Raw genomic sequence first — 26556 nt, 5'->3', positions numbered from 1 at the left:
AGCATGGGATGACAGCCAGGGACACACACTCTGGAGCTTAGACTGGCACAAGATAAGAAGAGCAGCACTGGAAACTCCTGAGAAGGAGCCTGGGCGAGAGGCAGGAGGTCTGTCCTTGCAGAGCAGGCCTGGAGGAAGCAATGACAGGGAGATGAGAGCACCTTAGTTTGTCAGAGTCATCAAAATTTCAACTTCTTCAGAGATTTCACTACTATGTCTCTTAGTGTTCCTTATTAAACAAGTTAATTATTTCTAAAATAATCTCTCTAACCCATACTGCAAATACATTACCTCCCACCATCAGTGCCTAGATTAACATTTTGGGCTTGCCCATGTGATGACATGGAAGGAGCATGGGGCAGGGCAGCAGGCAGTGCTTGGCAGATGAGCTGAGCAGCACCAAGCACACACTGGCTCTGCCCATGTCCTGGAGTGTCCCACATGCTGGAACTGTGTACAGATGATGCAGGACAGTCCCACATCTGTCTTTGGAGTTTGTGCAGGATGAGGTTGCAGGACTTGAGCAAGAAGAGGAGGCTCAGGAGAAACTTTACCACTCTCTTCAAACTGACTGAAAGGAGGTTGTAGCCAGATAGGGATCGGACTCTTCTCCCTGGCAACCAGTGACAGGAGGAGAGCACATAGACTTAAACTGCCTCAGGGGAAATTTAGGTTCTACATTAGGCAGAAATTCTTCACAGAGAGGGTGATTAGATTCAGAATGGACTGTCCAGGGAGGTGGTGGAGTCATCGGAGGTATTTAAGGAAAGACTGGACATGGCACTTAGTGCCACTGTGTAGCCGACATGGTGTTCGGTCATAGGTTGGACTCAATGATATCATAGGTCTTTTCCAATCTATTTGATTCTGTGATTGTAAGGATTCTGAGCAGGGATGCTTGCAATAGAAGCGCCAGGTGCCCTCTCGGTGCCGCCGCCGGGCACACCTGGCCGCTCCGCTCGCCCACCGCGGCGCCCCGCACGCCAGGGGCAGCGCCTCGCGTTTGCACGGCTCCTACGGGCGTCTCTCGGTACAGCAGGGCCGGGGCGAGCGGCGGCGGCGCTCGGACCCATCGGTGAGCCCGCAGTGCCCGGCTATGCCCGCCGGCGCTGGGGTGCCAGCGGCACGGCCGGGCTTGGGAGCGGGCCCGGGCGAGCGCGGAGGCCCCGGCGGCCCCGGCGGCCCGTGACCGGGCGCGTCAGGTGACGCGGGTCACGCCGCCTCCCCGCCCGCCCCGCCGGCAGCTGCGCCGCGCTCCGCCAGCGCCGTGCGGGGGGAAGGAGGGGAGCGGCGGCGGGCGCGGCGCCAGCGCGGGACCTGCGCCCCCCGCGCCCCGAGCCTGCCGCAGGCAGAGGGGCCGCGGAGCCCCGCGAGGAGCGCGGCCGGCATGAGCCAGGTGCCGAGGAAGCTACCGGAGGAGGAAGAGGGGGACGAGGAGGAGGAAGAGGAGGAGGAGATCGTGGGCTTGGCGGGCTACGCCGACGGGGCCGAGTCCTTCTCGGACGGCGACGCGGAGAGCGGCGGCGATGAGGCGTGTGAGTGCCGCTCGCGGCGGCCGCAGCGGCACCGGGGGCGGCGGGGAGCGGCGGGGCGGCGGCCGCGGGGCTGCGGGGGCGGCGGCTGGGGCTGCTCCCGGAGAGCCGAGGGGCAGCACCGGGCTCGGAGGGGGCTGCGGAGGAGCGGCCGGCAGCGAGCGCGGGTGTGGAGCGAGGCGGGGCGGGGGCCGGGGTGAGGCCGGGACGGTGGCGGGGGACGCAGGGCCGCCGCCAGGAGGTGAGGAGGTTTGGCGGCCCGCGGATGTGGGTCAGGGAGGAGGCGAGGCGCCCCGCGGGGTTTGGGGCACGGGGGGAGACGGGGCCAGCGGTGCGGGGAAAGACGAGGCGCCCAGAGGGAGGGCAGGCCCAACTGGGGACGGGGCTGGGCGCTGGGAGGCCGGGCGGAGCGAGGATGCTGCGGAGGTGGCCATGGCAAGGGCCGGGACGGGGACAGGGTGCCCGGTGGGTCAGAGGGTTCAGGGAGCTCTGAGGAAGGAGCAGGACAAGGCTGACAGGTAGCAGGAAGCGTTGGGAAAGAGGGAGGAGGCAAAGTGTGTGTGGTGTGTGTGTGTGTGTGTGTGTGTGTGTGTGTGTAATTTCTCATCAGTATTCTTCCAGTCTGGCGTGAGAGTTATTAGTTATTAGAGGCCACAGCTTGATGATGTGACCCGAGTGTGCCAAGGGTGGGGGGTTGGGTGTCACGCTATAAAAGGCAGCGGCCACACGCAGCTCTGTGTCCGGAGCTGCTCCGCAGCTGCGAGTGTCAGTCCCACAGTGGCAGGCTCTGCTGAATGTCCGTCTGTCTGTCTGTGCTTGTGGGGAGCCGCCTTACTCACTGCATGTCCGCGTCAGTATGGATGGTGATGCTGAGAAGGACGGGCTTACCAGGAAAAGCAGTCTCATTCAGTAGAAAAAGGAAATGCCAGCTCAGAGCCTGTTGCGTTCATTCAGAGCCTGAATTCATTCTTCTGAGACATATTTCACAAAGGAGCTTGGAGAACTCTCAGTATCACAGGATAAAAAAAGAAGTGCTTTTTTATAAGAGCATAATAAAAGGCCACATGCTTTAAGTCTATTTCGATATTAGCGTGCAGAACCCTTCTCCTTAAAGGCCCAGTCCTCCAGGCTGCCACGGGAGATGCTGCATTGACTAATGTAATTTTGGGGAGTGGAGGAAGGTCAGTGCTTTGAGTATAAGCCTTCATGGTTAAAAGCTATAGGAATGCTGGACTGTAAAAGCTGTAACTGAGATAAAATAAAGTCTTACTTAAACCTGCTAAAGAATTGCCTTTATTTTGATGCAAAGAGAATAAATTTTAATGTGATTCTTTAGTGCTACACTAGCTTAGTATTTTCTGTAGAGAAGTAACCTGTATACTGTCTTCAGACAAATTCATTTGGATATTTTTGAATAGGAACTTGTTAGACTGCTAAAAATTGCAATTGCTTCTTTACAGTAATACCAGAATATTGTGCTTAACAGAAAAAAACATTTACATCTGAATAGCAAAAGAAGACAGTACATGCAGGGACTATTTCACACAGGATTAAAACTGTCCAGATTCCCTGGTTTTCTGTTTCATTTTGAATTCTCCAGAGAAAGAGGCAGACAGCATCTGAACTAGAGGGGGTTGGGATTTGGCCCTGTGTTTTGTATAACACTGGGCTGCAGGGCAGGGGGCTTCCCCCTTTTTTTTGTCCTCTCTTCCTGGCTCTGTATGGCAAGTAGTCCAAAATTCAGTGTCACTGCCTCCACTTTTCCACAAAGAAAGAATGGAAAGGGCAGTATAAGAAGAACAGCTTCAGTGCATGGCTGTTGGCAGTGAAGAGAGAATCCAGGCTTAAAAGTAAAAGCATAATTTCTTCTTGTAAGTATGCAGAAGATTTCAAAACTTCACATTGGTCATCCCTCACCCTATACTGGGTTAGTGTCTCCATCTTCAGAGCTGAAACTATGGCTCTTGTCTTTTGTTTACACTTAGGGTCATATTCAGAGACCTTAAAACACTTAAATTTACATAAAGCCTAGTGATAGTTTTTATAGATGCAATTTAAAAGTGTTTAGAAGCAGGAAAGCCCTCTGCAGAGTGTCCCAAGGAAGTGGCTTTAAGACATACCCTTGCAGTGCTGCACTTGTGGCAGCATGGAACCTGGTCTTCTGGAAGAGACACTTCTGAGTTTTTTCTGTAGCCACAAGAATTTCTTTTCACCAGGTGTTTCTGCAATGTCTATGAACCCCCAGTAGCTGAACACCCTTCTTCATTGCATACAAGCTTTTTCTGTTAACTCTTTAGTCTTGGGCCATCTGTTAGCATTGAAGATGTTCAGTGCCTGTGTTTTGTAAGGGCATTGTCTTGACAGCAGTCCAAAGTGCTGCAAATTCCACAGTCACAGCAGTACTGGAAATGCTACAGGAATAATGGGTTTGAAGGTAAGAGTAGGAAGTTTGGAACTGCTACCTCTCCTTTGCATGGAAATGGTTAAAACTTAGTATAACTGAAATAGTGGGGGGAAAAAAAAATCATCATTAGCTGTATTTGTTCAAACCTAGACTAAGAGGCTTGTTACCTTGCAGTTGGTAACATAAGCAAAATAATTCCTTTTGGCTTTATATTACTTGAGCAGATGAGCTGTGGTGTTTCATTTGGATGTTTGAAAGCTGGTGGGATGTACAGAATATGGCATCCCCATCCCATATGCCCACAAAGCATGGGTTGTCACCTGCTTTGACAATTATTTGCAGTTGATCTGTTACTCAGGATGGGCTTCAAAAACTGCTTTAGTTATCTCTGTATATCTAATGGCATAAAGGAGATACTAAAGTATTAATTGTGTACTGGTGAGACAGGTTGGGAGTGCTGCATGCTGTTCTCAACTCCTGGGAGCTGTGCTCTTCTGCGTGTTGCAACGCATGCAAAACGCTCCATAGGCAAGGACACAGCTGTGGTTAACAGAAGTTCTGTAAGGAATTGAGTGCTTTTCTGGGGGAAAGTGCTTTTAGGTTTGTTGAGTTAAATTTGTGAATACTTCAAAGGAATGGCCTCTAACCAGCATGGCTTCTGTTCTTTATGGCTGCTTAGAAAAGTTGAAATATGAAGGGCTGTTGATATGCATTAGAGACTGGCGTTTTACAACATTTACTCTTTGCAAAAGTGAATGAAGCAGGAAATGTGTGGCATCTCACAATGGGGAAAATTACCTTTCCCATTATAGAACAGAGAAGAGTTTAGTGTTTCTCTTGGGCATATTATGATCTCACTCAGTAACCTAGTCTGGGAAGTTGCAGTGATACATCTACTGGCATTTCTGTGGCAAATTAAAAAAGGAGTTGTCATGTACTCCTGCAGAGGAATGTGGGCAGGCAAAGCATCGTCCAATTCCTTTACATATAAGGTAATCTCTTAACTCTCTCTGAGAGGGAAGTGCTGCAGAAGCCTTGCTATCTCGTCAGGTTTGGATGATACTCTTACATTTCCCTGTCTTTGAACTGGCAGGATTTCAAAAGCTAAGTAACAGTCCTACTAGCAGAAGAGCTGGTCTTCATTATTCTCATCGCTAATTCTGTGTGCAGTTGCAACTGTATTTTTTTTTAGTATGGCTTTAATAGAAAGGAATTTCCTGCTATTAAGCATTACAATCAGTAAAAATCTAACAGCCGGGAATAATTTTAATACCACAACGTAAAAACTCCCAAATTATTTAAGATATTTCTTCAGATATATGTGGGTTTTTAGATTGTTTCTCAAAGAAAAGGGAGTTAGGTATGTAGCTTGTCCTCTGGTTGTCTCATCAATGGTCAGAATCTTGGTCAGAAAACTGCTGTCCATCCTTCAACCAAGTCTGAACAAAAGACATCTCAAAGGTTATTAAGTTCCCACAAGTTTGAGGAAAACTGGCATTCAGAAGAGAGGAGAAGTTAAATGAAGTGTCCTCAGAGGGACAAGTGAGCAGTTTTGTGTGTTCACTGTGGCAGCAGCTGGCAGACGGGTGTACACAGTGTAGCCAACTGAAATGTGCTGAGCTCCAGATCAGCCACAGCATGTCATATCTATTATTTGAAGGAGATGTCATAAGACATACAGGAGGAAGTTGGTGTTTTTGTGGTGGGAAGAGGAAGGGGACACAAAGTACAAATCCATGGTAGATGAGACTTTGTAAGTTCAGTTGCATACAGAGCAAATGGGAGGCTTTTTATTTTTTTGCAACATGCAATAAAGCCTCAACTTGAAGCCTGTTCTTTACATATTTTTATAAAGTCTTTACAAAGCTTTGAATAAATTATTTTCTCTTCTTATGGCCAAAAAGCAGAGTGAGATGGAGTATACACCATTGACTCTTGCATATTTGGTTTGGTTTTTTGACAAGGCTGTACTCCCAAAACATAAAATATCTGTACATCATCTTAGAGCAGATGTTTATTATTCTTCTGGAGATGTGAAGTATTGTAGGCACATTTCTCCCAGCCACAGGAGTACTACCTCTGTTCAAGTTGATGGGAAGAGTAGAGGAGCATGTTGACCTCAGTTTCTTACTTCGTAAATTTGTTGTGTGTAGATCAGCAGAAGTGGCCATTGCTGTGTTTACTGGATGAGATTCTTACAGAGTTACCTATCCCTGTTCTGTCTGAAAGTGTTTCCCCTGTGCACATGTTCCTGCCTGGCAGTGTTCATGTGTGATAATTGACAAGAACACAGTCAGTGATAGTACCTGCCATGGTCTTTCAATTGCATTTGAAATGGACAGGATCCCACCGATAATGAGTTGGAAAACTTCTGTCAGTCACTGGTGACACGGACCTGCACTGAGTGGCACAACCTCTCACAAGGCCAGTAGATGGTGCCAGGACATGTTTTATGCTAACACTGCAATATATTCAGTTTGAGAAGCCCTACTTCTCTGTCACTCAAATTTGGGAGGCACAAACAGACCTGGACACGGTTCTGTACCCTCCTGGCAGACATTCCCTGCTCCTTTGGTTCTGAAGGCTTCAGGCACACAAGAAGACGCAAGATGTGGTCACCACCCCTGGGTGCAAAACGTGCTCCTAGGCAAAGGATTCCTTTAAGCTTTCCCTCTTCTTTTGGCTGATAAGACTATGTAATAAATTGGCAGGTTCAAATTGTTACTGAGATTTCTTGTTTTGGATTTTCGTATTTTGGGAGTAAAGCTGACCACATATGCTGGGCATATTCAAGAATGATGCATGTGAATGAATGTAAGCCAGATAAGTTTTGCAATTCAAAATTTATCCCAGCAGAAAAAAAGAAAAAGAAATGCAATGATGTATTATGTTGCGCTGTGAAGTATGATCTGGATAGTCTGTGGTGCAGTGGAAAGGAGTAGGTCTACCAAACCTCACAGGATAGTATGTTTAGTCTGTTGTGTGCTCAGTATTTTAAACCTGACCTCTCTGTACTCTGAGTTGTACTCTGTGGGTTTAGCACTGACAACTCATTTTTTTGTGCTGCTTGTGTTTGACGCTGCAGAGTCACAGAGGTGTTTCAAAGCTTTTTACATATAAGGGCAGTGCCATTTCACCTCAGCACCAAAGGACATTTCAAAGTTATAGGCCAACTAGATGCAGCAATTTAGACTTCTCTGGGTGTTTTGATTAGAGATAACCTGAAGCTAAAGTGTGTACAGGAATGGATAGCTACACATTCATGTCCTTACAGATATAACAGCATAGTTTACTGTTGGAACTACTTGATGCTGATATAACTGCATCAGCACCAGAAAAAGTAATGCCAGTTTCAAACTGGGGTAGGTAACACAATGAAACCCCTGTGTTCCCAGGCCTTTGTTTTGCAAATAGGCAGATGATATGCTGTAATCTTATTTATCGGATAACAAACCTTACAGATTGTAACATGAATTGCTGAGCAGCAAGTGAAATCCTAAGCACCTTAGAAAAGGACTCCTCATGAGCTCAGTACTGCTTACTGCTTACTCAGTAAGCAACATAGAAGCGCTGTGTGCCTGCTGAGTTGAACTCTTCCTGTAGCTCCTTGCATGTGTGATTTCATTTATTAGTTGATTGATTTTAGAGAAAGGCAACCCTCAGGTAGAAAGATCATGCAGAGGTACTTCACAGAGTCTTACTCTGTTCTTCCAGCATTGTGATGTAGCTATCTGCTGGAACGGGTATTTGTTATCAGATGATACTCTTTTAAAGGAGAATATATGTGGCATAGTGTTAATTAGAGTAAAATTAGGTATTTAAAGATGTCTATGTGTGATAACAGATTTTTCACATACAAACAGAGCAGTCAAACCTTCTGCAGTTTGTCTTGGAGGTGAGAAGTAGATTTTCTGATAGCATACCCTCAGGGGCAAATAATTAAAGTCAAAATGCCTGTAGCACTGCTCTCTAAGCTTAAACATTGGTAACACTTGCATAAATTAATATAAAAATTTCATGAAAATAAATATCAAATGCATGTTATCTGGCAGTTACTAATTATATTGCCATAGTATATTCCTTTTCTTCTTGTGTGATTTTATTCAGTTTTGGATTTCAATGATCCCTTCAGTACTGAAGTTAAGCCAAGAATCCTACTCATGGGATTGAGAAGAAGTGGAAAGTCTTCCATTCAGAAAGTTGTCTTTCACAAAATGTCACCGAATGAGACTCTCTTCTTGGAGAGCACAAACAAGATCTGCAGAGAGGATGTTTCCAACAGCTCCTTTGTCAACTTTCAGATATGGGATTTTCCTGGGCAAATTGACTTCTTTGACCCTACGTTTGATTATGAGATGATTTTCAGAGGCACTGGAGCACTGATATTTGTTATTGATTCTCAGGTAAAAAAAGGGGCTTTAAGCTATTTTTTTTCTTCCTTCAGCAATAGACAAATGGGTTGGAAAGTACAGGGTTTTTCAAAGCAAATAAATAATCTACATCACAAACACACATTAAAAGAAGCCATTAAAATTTGAAGAGCAGCTTGGCTATTTTTAATCTCTCTCTGCAGTGTGTTTGGAAGTTAACTAATTTGTTTTAACATCTCAAGGTTCTTGCTCAGATTCGTAAGTGCTGACAGCATGAGATTGGTGCACATGCTGGATGTAGGCTCAGGCTTCTACTTAAAAAACACTAAAAAAATCAAGCTGCTGTTGAGCTGTAGTACTATTTAAAAATAAGTATCATAAAATCTAATATATATTTTTAAATACTTTCCTAAGTTGTAGCTCTTCTTTTTCCTTTATTAGGATGATTATATGGAAGCATTAGCTCGGCTGCATCTTACTGTGACCAGAGCCTATAAAGTGAATCCAGATATCAACTTTGAAATCTTTATCCATAAAGTGGATGGTTTATCTGATGACCATAAGATTGAAACACAGAGGGATATTCACCAGAGGGCAAATGATGACCTTGCAGATGCTGGATTGGAGAAGATTCACCTCAGGTGAGAAAAGTTGCTGTGCAGTGAATGCTAAAGAGGAGAGCAGCTTATTTGACAAGTTACTATTTTCTGTCCTCTTGAACTAGCAGGCAACATGCTTTTGATATATGAAGGATAATCAGAGATACTACATTTGACCTGAGCCAAAGTATCCTATTTCTGATTGCTGTCTAGAAGGGAAAGATGGAGAGCTGCTTAATAACAGATGACAAACATGCCACAATACTATCAGGTTTTGCTGCAGTTGCTGTCTTGAAATAAGTTGGCTTGGACACTGACAACAACCAGTGGAGTTCCAGGCCATGGAGTGTATATGCCACCACATCACTTCTGCCTCCTTTGAAAGCTCTGTGCCACATGGTCCCCTCCCAGTCACTCATCCTCACTGCTGCAGCCTGCTCAGAGCCCACTTGGGAAGACCTGTGCTGTATCTTTGCCCTGTGTCTTCTGGTAAAGTGGGTTACTGTAGCAAATGGTGATAAGTAGAGGACTTTGCAGGATGGGAACCAGAGGACATCAAGTTGTCATGGCTTTCTGAGCACTTTAAAGCCAAGTACAAATATATTTGGAGAGGCCTGCTCCATGAACATGCCCGCTCTTTAGAGCTCGTAACTACTTGACTGCATCACTGCACTGATAAATGGGTCCACAGCTTTCAAAAAGTACATCACAATAGGCATACTCAGTAACACTCCTCTCCTGAAATTTGATAAATATTTTTGTAAGAATACCAGCGTGGGAGTTGCATTAAAAAGTTCTACATTGAGTTCTAGATTTCACTGTTCAGGCTGGGGGGTTTTTTAGTATAGAGATTAAGTCCTGTGTTTCAATCATATAATGACTTTTGATCACAGGGGGTAATTGCATTAGTGTAGGCACTTACTGTCTGACAATATTTTATTTCACTCATATTATGAAAGGTGCATCATGTTCACAGTATGTGGCTAAAAGGAAAATGTGGTGACATTTTTTTCCAGCTTTTATCTGACAAGCATATATGATCATTCTATATTTGAAGCATTTAGCAAAGTGGTACAGAAACTGATTCCACAGCTCCCAACACTGGAAAACCTGCTTAACATCTTTATTTCAGTAAGTACTTACTATGTCCTTTGTCTGTAGATCTGGCTGTGTCCAACATGCATGTTTAGATACTCTATTCACTGCCTTCTTAGAGATCATGAGCAATGTGAACTCTCAGAGAAATTATCAGAACTTAGTTGAAATGCACCCCCATGCAGCTTGGCCTCACCTCCATGTCTATTAAAGAGCATTGATGAGCTGCTGAGATACTCAGAGTATTTCCTGAGTCACATAAAGTGGGTTAGCTGCCATCACTTTTCTGCTTGTAACATCAATCTGAATGTTACAAAAGTCTGTGCTGCATGTATATGTTGAAGTTGCACTTAAACCTTGTATAAATAAATATTTAAAGGAACATCATCTAGTCTGACCTCATATGGGGAGCTGTCTGTAGTGCTTCCCAGAATTAATTTTACTTTGTATCAGAAAGTTTACCGAGCTTAAGAAAATCTTCTTATGTCATGAAATTTTTAGACATAGATTCCACCACAACTTTCACCACTTCCATAGTTGCTCTGAAGGCCAGTTAGGGAGTCTTGTATATCTAGTGGTTTGTTACCACTGGGGAAGAAGTTGCTTGCTCCACTCTTCCTGTATGTCTGATCCCTTCCTTTCCTTCGTACTGGCTCTGACACTCACTTGTTCCCTCATGGCGTTACTATACCATGCACTTATGCACTGCTTAATTTAGTTAAAAGCAGGTGATGGAGGAGTCCAACATGCTCTTTTTCTGACACAAGGTAAGAGATGGAAACATGGGCAGTGAGTGAAAGGGAGCACAGGGAGTAATTTGAAAAGGGGAAACTCCCTATTTTAGTGATCGTTATATCAGGTCATTGTGGCTCTGAAAACTGCACCCTTTCTCACAATATTCTAATTTTGTGCTTAGCATCTAGCACTAATTTCTGAAACTTCAATTTCCAAGCAAGATACTTTGTTGTGTCTTCTTGTGATTTTGACATAAGAAATTATTTAATATCATTCAACAGTTTGTAAGATAAAATTAGACTTCATGGTTTCTCAGTGTGGAAATGGATAGAGATAAAAGTTGGATGTGACAGGGAAAGCTAGGAATAGAGGAAGGTCATTCCAAAACTTATTCTCTTACTATTAAACAGCACATTTATATGGTTTCATAATGAATAGTTCCCTACAAAGATCTGTTTCTTCCAAAACATCTGGACTGTATACCAGTTATTATCATGAAGCCTCAAAACTCCATGGCGGAAAGGTAATGAAGAAATGATGACAACAATTCTAGAGCAATTAGACAGTCGTTTTGGCACACAGTCTTTCAGAGAAAGCTAGCTGAATAGCAGTCTTCCCTATGCCAGAGTCACTCCAGTCACTCTATGTGAGTCAGATCTCTTTATGGAGTCTCCTCACTGTTTGGAGTTGGTGAAGGGTTTGTGCAGAATCTCCACATGAACTGAGCACAGGCAGCTTCCTGAATGACTGATGCCAATTGCTCATGTGTCTGGAACACCCAGCTCCAATCACACCTACAATATCAGGTACAGATTGTAAGGAAGAAAAAGTATTTCAAATAAATGGGATGTCCAGAAAAGTGAGGGAGGTGTGCTATTTCCCCTGTTCAGTATGGGAAAAGTCTCAGACTGTTTCTTTGCTCCAATTTCTAAATGACCTAGGGCCATGTGTAGCTGCATCACTATGTCCTCAGTATGCTTGCTATTTTTACAAGTATCTTCTGTCTGCAGAGAGAGAGACTCAGAATGATTATTTGCAACCACAGGGAGATTAAACATCGTTCTCCTTCATACAATTAGGTAGGGGGTGCCTCTTTACCTTGGCAACTTAGTAGCAACAAATTTTGGCATGGATTTTGGTCACGCCTTATCGCAGGAAGCCAATGTGTTGGATATCAGGGCGGGGGTGTATTCGTGTTCTACTTCTCAGTTTCAGCGCATTCACGAGGAAGTGCTTTCATTTATGCCACAGAGACTTCCAACACAAAAAGCTGATGATTACAAAAATAGATCTGTGATCACTCTTAAGTTCACAGCAGGTTTTTTCCCCAGTTTATAACGCCACAGTGTGTGAGCATGTTTGAGGAACCATCAGTGTGATAATACTGCTTCTGCATTCTTTAATGTAACAGCTTGTAAGTCATTAAATAATTAGCACTAAAAATCCACCTTAATCTTATCTAACACACCAGCTTCATATAGAAGGATGCTTGTTTCTTAGTTACTCTGGCCTTATTAACCAATCAAGTTGTGTGACATGGGAAAGTGTATTTTCATTTGAGGTTGTTTGGTCTTTTTTGAGGGATATTAAAAAGTATGTGTTAAGAAAAACAATTATTATAGTAAAAATAAAATTATATACAGTTTTGATCATTTAATGATTTAAATTTTGTAATCTGTAAATTCAAATGTAGTGATAAAAATTAATTCACGAAATCTGCTGTGTGATGTAAGGCCTGTTTAAATAATTGTCTAAAATTCATTACTAACTGGATGTGACTGGCAATATCCTCTTAAGTTCTTTTGACAGTCGCTTTTTAGGGCCAAATTCTGGCTTACTTTCATACATTAAAGACAGAAAAATATAGGCCTGCTTACCTATCCTAGGAATTGGAGGAATACTACCACTTTTACTGAACTCATTCTATTTAAGGAATAGAAACTGTCTTCTACATCATCACACCCCATACAGTTGAGAGACATGGTTTGAATTTCAAGTACCTCATGGTTTTTACCTATCCAAAATAAAATCTCATATATTCATTGCAGATTTTTCACAATGGCTCTCTTGGTTCAGATTAACCATGGAATATTCTTACATCAATTCAGAGTGCCTTTAGCACATGTTGCATCTTCTCTGCAGACTGTAGGGTTGTGTCAGAGAGAACTGGTGTTTATTCATGCCCTCCTCTCACTTAATCAGTGTCAGCCTTTCATTCAGTAAAGAACCCACAGCTCCAGTAACAGAAACAGTTGATTTCTTATTGTAGTTTTCCCTAAGCATTAATGATGTAATGTCTCTTTGGCTATTACTTTTAATCCACCTTTTCTGGTTTTTTATGACTTTTTATTATTATTTCTACAATTTCTGTTTGGGTTCTTTTGTGGGCTAGGGGTAGCAGGTGGAGGGTGGAGTGTTGAGTAGTTTCCACACAAAAATTCTGGGAAATCCTTTGCCTTTTTGGTTACAGTTGTACTAAAAACCCTGGCAGATGAAATATTGGAAGGCATGTGGGTAAATTTAGTGGTTACTACTCCTGGCAGTCCATCCATTTCACAGAGGTTTCTGTTACCATACAAGTTCTAAAGAAGCAAATATGTGCAGTTTCTCAGCAGGTCCTACCACAATGGATCAGTTGCAATTGAAAACAAGCATAGTTTGAGTTAAGAGACCAATTTCTGCCCTTAGCCAGCAGGTGTAACTGCTGGCATGGCAGAATGTCTCAAGACATTCATGGCAAACGTTCAGAAAACTTTCTGAACTGTCACTGCAAGTACAGGCAGGCTGCAGCACCTGGAGCTCTGAGATGAAAAAATCACTTCTCATTTTTAAATGTTATTATATTGTCACTGGCATCTTAATAATTTAAAGTGCATCTTACCTGTACAGCTTAAATCATTGCTATGTCTCTCTTTTTGTAATACAGAACTTCATAATTGACTTCTCATGAATGACACTGCAGGGCTCAAGTTTCAGCTTCTTCTGTCTGAGATGACTTGTATTTTCAAATACAATTTTGGCAATGAGTTATAGCTATGTACTTACATGATATTTCAAAAGAGTCTTGTAATTAATCTTATTTGACAGCATATGTTGAACTGTGTGAGGTGCTGTCAGAATTACTATTTAAAAATAAAATTACAGAACTCCTATATGTGGCCAGAACAACCAGCTTAAATATGCATACATTTTTGTTCTTTGTGCTCAAAGAACATAGAGTCATAGAACCCTGAAGGCTGAAAGGCACCTTTAGAGATCAGCTGCTCCTCAGAGTCAGGCCAGTTACAGCAAGTTGGTTATAGCTGGGTCCAGTTCAACTTTGTGCATTTGGAAGGATAGAAACACTACAGATTCTCAGGTCAGCATGTTCCCAATCCTTCACCGCTCTTCTGTTAATTTTTTTTTCTTGTATCAAGTCAGAATTCCAGCCTGTGCCTTCAACATTGTAGTTCTGAGAAGAGCTTGGCTCTGGCTTCTCTGAACCCTTACATTAGGTATTTGTAGATAGCAGTAAGTCTTCTCTTCTTCAGGTTGAACAAAGGTTCAACCATTTCTCTGAGACTCTCCTTGTACATTCTGTGCTTCAGCCTGTTTACCTAAGGTATCCACAGTGTATACTTTGTTTTTAATATTTTTTTATTACTGACTTACTGAAATAGGCCACTCAGAGATTTTTTCCATTATGAAATACAAGAAATTCACCTCTCTACTCTGTTATTACTAATGGATGTTTGCAGCCTTAGCTCTGTGTGCAGTGATGGATGAATGATGCCTCTTGAAGGAGAAAATGCCCAAAATACTACTGGCCATTGTTCAGTAGCATATCTAGTGTTGGAAATTTTTCTTCCTATTTCAGGAAATATGGAAAGCAGGAGAGTCACTTTAGTTACTTAACTATGTGTTAAACAGTTGACTTAGAAAAGAAGGAAGGAAAAATGGAAAAGTTCTGTAACTGTACAAAAGAAGCAAAAACTATAAAAACTCGTTAGGGATTTTCAGTGTGGTTTATGGTGGTTACAGAACTACTGTGGCAGCAGTCCCAAACCCTGTTAAAATGGGAATCCCATTTCTGGAGACAATTCAGTTGGATGGAGAAAATTGCTTGTCTCCCCATATAGATGGATACTGAAGAGTATTTTATAGCTTGTGCTTTAGCAATTTTGGGAAATTGCCCATTTTTCATGCTGGGACAGGTGTGCATGTGTAATCCTTTGACATCAGCCAGCAAGGCTACTGTTTTCAGTTAAGAAGTACACTTTTTTTTTTTTTCCAGGAAGCAGAGGCTTATGGCAGTTTACCTTATCTACACAAAGAGTAAGAGCTAGGCATTCCTGGCTAGCTTCTCAGAGCTGTGAATACGATACATCTCCAGTATGGAGAGTGTCTTAATCAGCTTGGCAGGATCACAGGAACACAGCTGTCATCATTTTAGCAAGCCTTAGCATTTTAAACATGGCTTTAACTCCCAGTGCTACATGAAACCTGAAGGCACCAACACAACACTGGTCTCTCTCCTGTGATCCTAAAAGATGTTCTACAGAACCAGACACTAGAACAACTACAGACTGCAATGGAAAAATTTCTTAATTTCCTTGGAAATCAGTTCCTGAGCAATACTGTCTTCTTTGTCCATCAGTGTTTTCTTTCTCTTGTTTCTATCTTCTCATATGCTCACTTAGAATAACTTTAGATTGCCGCTTTCTTTTATGTCTGTTGCTACAATTAAAACACCAAAATCTTGAACTTGGAATATTTTTCTGCTCCCCCCTTGCTCTCCCTTATTTTCCACTGAAAAGAAATCTCTCCAGGTGGAGCAGTTAGGGAGTGTTACTTGGCATTATGTCTGCGCAGAGGCAGAAAATGTTGGAAGGTTTGTGAGCATTATGGTTTGCTACAAATACAACAGTGCTGTATGTACAGTTCTTTCAAAATGAGCTTGATTGCAATTTATTTTCTTTAGCCTAGACTTTTTGTATAACAGGCAAATAAAGAAACAGAAAAGCTTGGGGTTAATTTGAAAACATGGATTCCACTTTATTTTTCTTTTTTTCTTCTCTTGAATAGAATTCTGGGATTGAAAAAGCATTTTTATTTGATGTAGTCAGTAAGATCTATATTGCAACAGACAGCACTCCAGTGGATATGCAAACTTACGAACTCTGCTGTGATATGATAGATGTTGTGATTGACATTTCTTGTATATATGGGTAAGTAAATTGTGAATGTTTTTCATAAAGCTGTGTACTGAGAATCTGAATAGCCTCAAAATTCCAGTGATGTGGGTATAAACCATAGTGAGAATGGGTATTTTGCCAGGACAGGAGAGGAGAAAACGGCTGGCTTCTAAGGTTCCCAGCAACAAGCATTGTTCCCTGTTTAGTCCCTTTTGTGAGCATCTTCCTCTTTCTATGCTAATAATTTTATTTGGAGGAAGAAGTCAGAAGAAACCAACCTAAAATAAAAGGAAACCTCATCTTTTTTTTCCCTACGGATGAAATCAACAGAGGGATGCCTCCTGTTTTAAAAAGAAGTAGAGCCATATTGAGTTTTATTTAATAGCCAGTGGCCTCTAATAGCCTCAGAGAGTTGTTTCACTCTCATTTCAGTTCTCTGTTTGTCCTCTATTCCCTATATGACCTTTCTGGGTTTTTTTCAATTTCCCCTTTTTGTACACTAGCAAGTGGAAATCTCCTGGGCTGGCATGTACATCTCCTTGCAAGTTATGTGTTCAGTGGCTGGGCCCTTGGCCAAATGTAATGCCAGCCCTTCCTGGGAAAGGCAGGGGCACATTAAGAATTAGTGCACTAAGATGCTTACACTTGGATGCCAATGCACAACATGCTTAGAGAGTGGTAGGCTGGGCTAGCTTTGCATTTGTACCACTGACAGACTTTTTGCTCTCTGGGACGAGGTACAAGAGTGAGTCCTGGTGCACATGTGCAATAAGCACTGGAACAATAAACTTGAATACTTAACCTAAAATCTCTAAAGTTTGTATATTCTACTGTGTGTTTCAGATTTTGGAGTCATCACTTCAGTAGCTGTGTAAGAAATTGTTTTACAGAGGTACAAAATAAAGGATGCTGATTTTTGTAAAGGGAAGGATTCTGCTGTGTAGTTCAAAAGAGTGTGCATTTAATAATTACGTGTACAACACCACTTATGGGGCTCTTTATTTACAAAATATCATTCTGCCACTGTACTTGTGTAGCCATTTAGCCTTTATCACCAGAGATCTGCTTGCCATTTTTTAGCTACAGACTAAAGATGATATTACAATTAATTTTTTGTCCTCTGTTCCTGGAGCATCTGTGGAACTTGCCACTTTAATATATTGTTGAGACTAATTGTTCTGGGAGGTTGGTGATAACTATCCATTTAACAATATCTGTGTGTGCATTCAGGAATGAGGATGAAATTACAATGTTACAATGTTACAATGTACAAAACCATACTACAGTTATCATCATGACACAGCATCTGTGAACGAGAAATCTCTTTTCATAATATGATGTTGCAAAAGCAAACATCTCATGAGGAAAGTCTCATGATGTCTTAAACTATCAGTCAGCTGCTACCACTCAAGCAAGGTTACTGGGTTTGGAGTTATCCGTATAGACCTACTGTTTCACGTTTTATAAGTCATAATACAAAGCACTGATTTAAAAAAAAAAAACAGCCTTGTGGGAAATGGGTGGTAACTTACTGAGGAAAAAATCAGGTTCCAGTTCAGGCACTTGGCAATCAAACCACCTGATTTCTAGCCCCAGATCTAAGGTTTGGTGTGTGATATGATAAACAATTTAATCTCTTTGTCTTCTTAGTTTAATGGTGTGTAGTTTGAGGAAGAGTCTCCCTGAAAGATGAAAATGAAGATTTCATAAAGTTTGAGATTCTTTGGTGAGAAAAATAATGTAACAGTACTTTTGTTAACTAATCTGTTGTCTTGTCTTTTCTTGTTTGTTTGTTCGAATACTGCTCTTTAGGCTTAAAGATGATGGCACTGGAACCCCTTATGACAAAGAATCAATGGCAATCATAAAACTGAATAATACAACTGTCCTTTATTTAAAAGAAGTGACAAAATTCCTCGCTCTTGTATGTTTTGTCAGAGAAGAAAGCTTTGAGAGAAAAGGTATTTTCCCCTTTTCTAGTATTGCATTAATTTTCCCTTATATTAGTGAGTTAATGAATAACTGAGGTTGTCATTAGCTGATAACAGTTTCTAACTGTATCATAAATATTGAGGTAAGTACAGCTTGATAAACCTTACATAACATTTTTAAAGGGATGAAAGAACTTGTGCAGGCATTAAGATGGGATGAAATCATAAACATATTTGACAAATTTCTGATATTAAAGTATTTCAAAGTTTACATCCAATGCAGTAAAGCTTCCACCTGCAACTGTAGACTGTGTTAGTTTATATTGACTGGCACTGATTTGTACCTGTTGACACCAGCATACACATTTGGAACAGCTTGCCTGCCATAACCAAGGGAAAAATTTTGAAACATGTCTGCTGGACTGTTTGAGAGCCTGGTGAGCTTTTGATAGACCTTAAATTGGTCAAACGTCTCTTCCATACCCCTACCACCTTTATTGCCTATGAATGTTGAATGCAGTTGCTTTCTGTAGAAAGCATAAGAAGTGTTATTTCTGCATACTTACTAACAGCACTGTTTCAGAAGACACCATGTTGAATAAACATCCCTTAGGGTTTGTCCATAACTGTGTGAGGTTGTTGTGTCTGCATAGTTGGGACACTTGGTAGCCTTCACTCTTCTGCAGTACGGTGCTGGTATTATAATGGAGATGAGCTTTTTGTGCCTCATGAATTCCAAGTAATATTTTGTCTGAACTACAGGAAGACAGAAAACAGTTTCTGGGAAAAAAACCAAAGTATAACATGGTGGATTTAAACCACTTAAAAATATGCATCTCCTCTTAGGGAAACTAAAGTAGAAAATGCTGCAGTATTTGAGTTAAGAAAGCTTATGACATTAATATTGAATGAGGTCATGAGCTCAGTACCAAAATTATATTGTGATCTTACAGAATTGTAGCACTCAGTAAATCGTCCAATTGACTACCAATATGGCTTTACAGCTTTTCTGTGGGATTACATTCAGCCCACTGACATGGTAATGTTATCTGCCTATTATGTAAGTATCTAATCTAACAGCATGTCTATTGTGTTACTTTTTAATTACAGTGTAAGATGAAATACAGCTGGCTGAGATTTGGTAATAGTTCTATCAAGTATCCATTTCAAAGTTTATGTATTGTCAAAAATTGAAAATTTCTTAATTAATAGATGGTACTTATTTTTATCACAGTTATTCTGTAAAGCAGATTTCCAAAGTGACACCATATTTTTGAAAGATTTCAGTTTTTCTTCTGGTATACTGAGCACTTCTTCAAAGCCCTTTATTAAATTAAGGATCTGTTATCTGCCAATGAACTTCTATTTGATTTCTCTTAAAACATACCAGTATATATAGTAGCAGACGTATCAAGCTGTAATGCTTACTGAATTATTTGTATTTCTCAAATGTGCTTTTGCTTAGCACAGAAAAAATTCCTGGACAGTTCACTGAATATGACCCCCAGACAGAGAGTATGGTATTTCACTAAACAGAATATAAGCAATGTTTTCATTACCTTATTTATATGAATGTCTTTATTAATATGTAAAACATTTCTGTCTCTGTAGGATTAATAGACTACAATTTCCATTGTTTTCGAAAAGCCATACAAGAAGTATTTGAAGTAAGAATGAAAGTAGTAAGATCTCGAAAACATCAAAGCCACCTGCAAAAAAATAAAAGACCCACTCCCAATGGGACACCAAGAATGCCACTGTAACTGAGGTTTTCTGGCAATGTGGCAAGCAAAGTTTTCATGAAGTTGATGTGACTTCTGCATCTCATTGCACTGAGGGAAGAGGAAAACAAATGGGACTGATGTATTATATGAATTTTCCCTGAACGTTCAGAAAGCACTGTTTAAATATTTTTATCCAATCAGTTTTTTTCATATAGTGAGCACTTTGAGCAAAATGTTGTATATATAAACATTGAGGTGAGCACTTGTAAGAATTTTCTTAATATATGCTGTAAACCTTTTTCATGCCATATTAAGAAAAAACAGCTGTGACAGAAATACTGGGTACATAATTTGCACTTTTTCATGTTTTCCTTGTGGACTTGGACTTTGATAAACTTAGTTTTTATGGTGATTTTGATGCATGGTGTCAGGTAAAATGTATGCTGTAGTTTATTTACCTGCTACAATCAAATTGGTTAGTAAACAATTAAGAAAACTTGGTACAATGCCTTTTAAAATTTGTGACAGCTAATACCTAACATTCATACAGATCTAATTTCATATATTTTTCAATTTGTAAACTGAAGAATAATATTGAAGTATTACAGCAATAAGCACCTTACCAGGAATCGTAACTGGTAGGTAAATATTAGCTTTTATAAAACAGGCTTTTGGCCAAATTTCATCCGGAGTTCTTCTTAACACTGGTCATGCCCTCTCTTGGGTCTGGTTTTATTATTTACCTCAGCATATACCACTAAAATACCTTTCTATAAAAATGATTTTGTAAAATGGCTCTATGTTGCACTGGTATTTTTATAAGGCTTCAGAGGAGTATGTTGTATCTGTACAGCTGGATTTACATTGCTAAGTTTGTGTTGAGAGCCTGCGCGTGTACAGTTGGTGCAATGAAGAATCTGTATGTATTTCCACCCTGGCATTCTGATGTACTGATAAGTCATAAAGGTGTGAGCACTGGGTTCTGATTCCCTCTATCAGGGGTACATCTGTGATTGAAATCAAGACGAGACCATTAAAATGAGGACTGGACAATCTACCTGCTGTAATAATCAGCGTACATCACTACTTTTTATTTTAATATTGAACATGGGCAGATTTACCACAGGATCAGCCAGGACAGCAGAGGACTCTCAAACCTAAAAAGTAACACTTTCCATGTTCTGTATTGAGTGGTTTTGTTTAATTAGTGATACAAAATTATAATTTCTTGATGGAAGGGGAACTCTTAATTTTTACCAATTGCATGCGCAGTCTAATGGTTTTGTTGGCAGCTTTTGGGAGTGAGAAGAACTTGACCAGAATGGGAAGCAGCTTACTGTACACCAGAAACAGGTAAGGGAAAATGTACCTTATTCACAGCTAATCTGCCCCTAACCAAAATAGCTCTGGGGACAGGCAGGAGGATGGAACCAATGGCTTTGTCAAGAGTTGTGTGATAAGTAATGCAGTTCTAGGGGCTCAGAAAGGTAAGAAATACTGATAATAGTGAAAATCACTGATCCTGGTGCTGGTGACAAAAACAGTGACAGTAGCTGTAGTCAAATCAGAGTGTTTAAAAAACAGAGTTCAAATTCCTTTTAGTACTGTCACCACCCATCATCTTAGTTGAGGGCAATTCTTCTGACTAGCCCCTCAGTTAAAGTAATGCAAAGCTGTTTTCAGAGTTCACCAAAGCAGTGATGGGTAAGAGACACCTTTTGACAGCTTTCCAGTCCACAGGACTTTCACTGAAGGGCTGCTGTAATTTCTGGCCATGTGTTTGTCTTTCATTTTGTTGAGATTCCCCCACTGGGTCACAATCTCTGTCCTCCCTTTGCCCCACCAGGTGTAGGTGGCTATGTGGGACTAAGAACACCTACCAGGCTGGGCCAGATAATTTTGTTGTTGTTGTTTTTATGTGTAAATTATCTCTTCATAGTGGCTATGGTATGAGTCATAACTAAATGTACCTTCCATAATTTGGCCTGAGTTCTATGTAGCCATGCATGCCCTTGTATTAGAGACTATCACCTTGTTTAAGACAGTGAAGTTGCCTCTTGTAGTCCCATCTAGAATTTGAAACAGACTAGCATAATTTAGTGAAGGTGATTTTAGCCAACATAAATTTTCCAATTTGATATTATCAGAGTAAATGTAATTTTCATCAGGTTACTTATGTTTCAAATATAAAATTTAAAGAATGTTAAAAATTCATTAGTTTTAGTGTTTAACTTTTGTATTTTCAGGTTAGGTGATAACTCATTTCACTTTTGAGTAATCATTTTCTAATGTTTTAGCTGAAGTGATTGGACACTGAGTGAGGCATGCAAGGTTCTTTTTACAAATATATTCTAAAACTTGCTTTTTCTTTAAAAAAATCTTTTAAATTTTATTGAGATTCTAGTTTTTCTTTTAAAGAAATTAAATACCCCATGTGCTACAAGAGCCACTTAAAGCAGTGTTGATACACCTTTTCTAAAATTAGAAATTGTGGAAGAAGTAATTACTTTCCAAATAGTCCAGTATTTCTAAAGTACCTGATCCATGAGTCTCCATTTCTTATTTAACATTGAAGTTGACTAGAAATGGTAGGGACTATTAATGAATAAGCCATGTCTTTTTAATATGCTGGTTTACAATAAACCCAAACCAATTTAGTATCCTGTAGACATTTTAAAGTCAGGAGCTAGATAACTATAAAATACTGTTTCCAAGAACTTGTTATAGTTGAGGAAATCCCTGTAAGTAATTCAACAGGCAGCAGCTCAGGCAGCAGAGTGTGTGAGGGGTTCTCTGAAGGGTTCAAATGCACCTTTGAGCATGCATTGGAATGGCTATTTAAAATGTTACAGTGCTGGAATATGTTTCTAAAATCTGGTGATTACCAACATGCTGTGCATTAGCATGGAAGTGTAATTGACAGGAGCAAACTACTCTGATAAAGCATAATTCACATGGATCATTTGAGCTCTCATGTTTCATGATAGAACAGGGTTGTTTTTTACACTAAAACAAAAATTCTGTGGTTTCTTGCATGTGAAATTGCACTCCTGATGATTTGATACTAAGGGAGCTCATTCTGTGAAAGTACTGCAGCAATTTTTAAAAGAAATGTTGACCTATGAACTCCCTCCATCTTTATATGCATCATCAGAGTAAGTGGAGGAATTAAAGAAAATAACCCATAATTGTATACAGTAGCAACTGTTTGCTTTAATAACATATTTATTGTGCTGTCATTTGCAACAGTCATTGTAGAATATTTTTTTCTCAAATTGAACACTGGGGTTTTCCTATTTTTGTACCGATGATGTACATGACATCATGTCATGATTTTTGTGCTGCAGCTTTGTCCTGTTAGATGGACAGATACATTAACACCAAAATTTCTTACTCAGATTCTAAATGTTTATATATAGCTGTGTGTGAATTTACTCAATTACAGATAAACACATCAAATTCTCCTATTTCAGCTGTGTGGAAAATCAGAAATAAGCTTGATTGGGAAGTTCTTTTGGGCTCCTCTTATATGGTGGCATATGGTTGACATCCCACTTGATTTCTCACTGTATTAATATTTGCATATTAGCTCATGCACATATCTTCAAATAGCTACATTTAAAAATGACACTAGCAGATTGCTGCTTTTAATTTGTTTTCTCCCTGGTATCTGTGTTACGTTTCTCAGTTTGCTGTCTCTGAATTTCATATTTTGCTGTAACCAGGTCTGATACTCAGTTTCATTGGTTCCTTCCAGCCTATTCCCTTTGGTTTGTAGGCATTATGAGGCACAAGCTAGGTCTTGAGCTAAAACCTACTGAAAAAATACTGAGTACAAAAAAAATCTAAATTGTAGAAATCCATTACATGCTATAACATCCCTAAAAAGACTCAACATATTTATGTAATCCTGGTTTGTATGCATGCTATAAAATATGTATTGATATTGAAGTTACAGTTTATGTCCACAGTCAGATTTTAAACATTTCTTAATCATGTCCAGAACGTATTTTAAAATTTAAAAAATATATAAATATAACCAGGACAAAACCCCCTAGTGCAGCAGTTTATCACAATGTCTCTTGGACTAAACTAACATATTTTTGATAAGGTAAAAGATTTTCATGAGACTAGTCAGAGAAGATACTCTACTGAATATTCCCCTGAATACCTGGACCTGCTACAAGTAAGAGGGATTATTTATTTCAGGATTACTGAATAGCAGAAGTAAAAGAGAAAAAAACCCATTGATGTCCTTTCTTTAAAAAGAACCAAACCAAAAATAAGAACAAGCCAACAACTAACATGCACTAGCCTAAATTGAGAAACTGGGATTAGACACATGGATGAGTGCAAACATGAGAGGCAAGAAAAAAAGTACAGAGTGGCCAAAGGTACAGCATATAGGCCAGAAAATTATTCAAGCTGCCTTACACAAAATGTTCAGGGTGGATATTTGGAGGAATTTCTTCGCAAAAAGGGTGATTAAACATTGAAATTGGCTGCCCGGGAGGTAATGGAGTGATTAAACATTGGAATCGGCATCCCTGGAGGTATTTAAGGAAAGACTGGACATAGCACTTAGTGCCATGGTCTAATTGACCTGGTGGTGTTTAGTCAAAAGTTGGACTTGATGATCCCAGAGGTCTTTTCCAACTGAATTGATTCTGTGGTTCCATGAAAATATAGACCAAGGAAAGATAATGGGCACATTACAACAGTGTCAGCCCCAGGAAGGTAGTGTGGATGAGGTCGGTTACACCACATGGTCCTCAAAGGTCCAAGTAGTTGACAGGGAAGAACAGGACAGTATCAAAACTGCCTTTCCTATTTCAGCAGGATTTACCCCTTGTGTTTTTATCTCCATTCAGTGCAAACTAAAAGCCATTCTGAACTGTGCTAAACTGTAGTGTCAGTACAAATATAACTATAAACCATATGAATGCATTCACACTGGAAATCAAAAATAATTCTAAAGCAGGAAAGCAGCACAGGGAGAGCAAAGAGCCTGACTACATCCAAGAGAAACCTCTCCTTGTCAGGGAAAATGTGTGTAAGTCATGATGTTTCACTTCCTTGAGCATGCTAGCATCAGGGAATGCTATAGTCTTGACTCACTTTCCCATCAGCACTGCAAGTTTCTGACCCAGATGAACCTGTGTTTGCATTTAGGTGTTTCTGTGTCAGGTAGGTGCCCCCTCACCCAGTTCAATCCACGCATCACTGCAAATTCTTGGTCCTCAAAAACCTAGCCTGCCTCCTTACTCCTTCCCACACAAACCAAGTCTCAAACCTAGTGCATGCTTCTAGGTAAATACTGCCCTAGTCCTTCCTCAGCTTTCTGTTATCCAGAAAGAACAATCATCCAACAGTTTGGGAGCCAGTAGTGCTTTCAGACTCCTTCACAACTAGTGCTGCAAGCTCTCTTCTGCAGCTGGAGCTCCTCTTAATGCTGCTGATAAAACTGCATAATGGGATGGAGTGATGGATGCCCCAGAAATAAAACCTTTCAGCAACACTTCTGGGGTTTCTAAAAGCCCCACTATCCAGGGCCATCATTCAACTCCAACTTGTTCTGAGGTTAAGTCAGCTGTGGATTGAATTCTCCCTTTGCTTATGCACATCCACCTCTGGGTTTAGGGCTACTTTGATAATGAGAGCCATCTGGGCTGTGGGAAATGTAACCTGTTTCAACTCCTTTTGCAAGGTAGTATGCAGAGAGAATGGATGTGCCTTCTGGGAAAACAGTAGTGCCAGATCTAAAGGTCCTGGGACCATCTCTTGTCTCCAAAACCTGTGCTGAGAAGTGGAACCATACTCTGTTTCTCTGCAATTCCCTTTTCAATGACTGAATTGTCTTCTGGTGAGCCAAATGGTCTGATCCACAAATTGCTTCTCTTTCAATACTCCTTTGAAGCTGATTCAACTTCTTTGGACTGTCAGTATGCCATCATGCTGTCTTGGTCTCATACCCTAAGTGCTGAATGCAAGTTTTGCAGCAGAGACACTCAAATTAATTCACTACCACCATTCCTGTTCCCCTTGCTCAGCAGTGTTTCCAGCTCTGTTCCTTCAGTAATTTCATATTTCAATTCCACATTTTCTGTCTATAAAGCAGCAGTTGTCATTCAAGTTTTGTATTCTTCATGAAGTCTGTTATGCAGAAACTTGATTATTGGCTTTAAATTTAGTATTCTCTTGACAGATTATAAATGCCTTTCTGCTTTACTCAGTACACCCTCTCCCATGAAATCTTCCAGCTCCCATGAACTAAATGGATTCATAAAAGTTCCTTAGCATGGAAGAAGTTCTTTCCTTCTTCCCTCCCCTTTTTATATTGCTACCATTAATAGTCCTAATTAAAAGCTATAAATCTGTAATTTGAATAGTTATGACAACACCAGACTGCACAATTGTTTTAGCTTTTGTAATTTCAGAGTAAGAGTAGCCTCTGCAGCCTGCATCTCCTGTGAGTCTGTATCCTCGTGGGTCACCTTGCTAGACACCTTTCAGCAATGAAAAAAAAAGCCTGCAAGCAGATACAATTTACCAGAGTACAGTAATAATTTATTGGTTAATATAGGTAGCTGTGATTAGCAAGCCAATAGACTAAGCATTAACATGCTCACGTCCCCATGCAAGACAACAGATGAGTATTCTCTGGCTCAAGTGTCACCACACTGCCATCTTTTGACTCTCTGCCTTTTCCTTCCAGCATTTTACAGCTTTTTAACACTGCTGCCTTTTCTCTGGACCATATGTCAATAGTCCAACCTCCATCTCTTGGTCTCTCTTGCCTTATGTGGCTCTGCCGTGCAGTTTTCTCTAAGAGTGCCAAACCAAGGTTCTGGGATTGAGCCCGACCAGGGCTGGGCTGTGGAGCCCAAGCAGCTGAGAGTGACCATGCAGAGGAGAGTGACCTGGTATCAGGCAGTGGAGATCAGGTCAGTACAGTCAGCTGGAGCCCAGAGAGCAATGCAGTTTGCCAGAGG

At 40.7% G+C, this 26556-nt stretch overlaps 1 protein-coding gene across 1 annotated transcript; it reads left to right on the top strand.

Moving 5' to 3' along the window:
• Positions 1 to 1015: 1015 nt before the first annotated feature.
• On the top strand, positions 1016 to 20801 carry RRAGD (Ras related GTP binding D). The gene is made up of 7 exons (XM_071445700.1): positions 1016 to 1535; positions 8044 to 8339; positions 8748 to 8947; positions 9922 to 10036; positions 15800 to 15942; positions 17722 to 17870; positions 19452 to 20801. Exons 1-7 carry the CDS (start codon positions 1388 to 1390, stop codon positions 19601 to 19603), a joined length of 1203 nt encoding a protein of 400 aa, XP_071301801.1. The 5' UTR covers positions 1016 to 1387; the 3' UTR covers positions 19604 to 20801.
• Positions 20802 to 26556: the final 5755 nt, after the last annotated feature.

This window comes from Agelaius tricolor, unplaced genomic scaffold, assembly GCF_023055355.1.
Source record: "Agelaius tricolor isolate 1412-34295 unplaced genomic scaffold, bAgeTri1.0.p SCAF_1, whole genome shotgun sequence".
In the NCBI taxonomy this organism is placed as follows: Eukaryota; Metazoa; Chordata; class Aves; order Passeriformes; family Icteridae; genus Agelaius; species Agelaius tricolor.
Note: the sequence above shows the minus strand (reverse complement) of the source record. Positions and strands in the feature narration are given on the sequence as shown.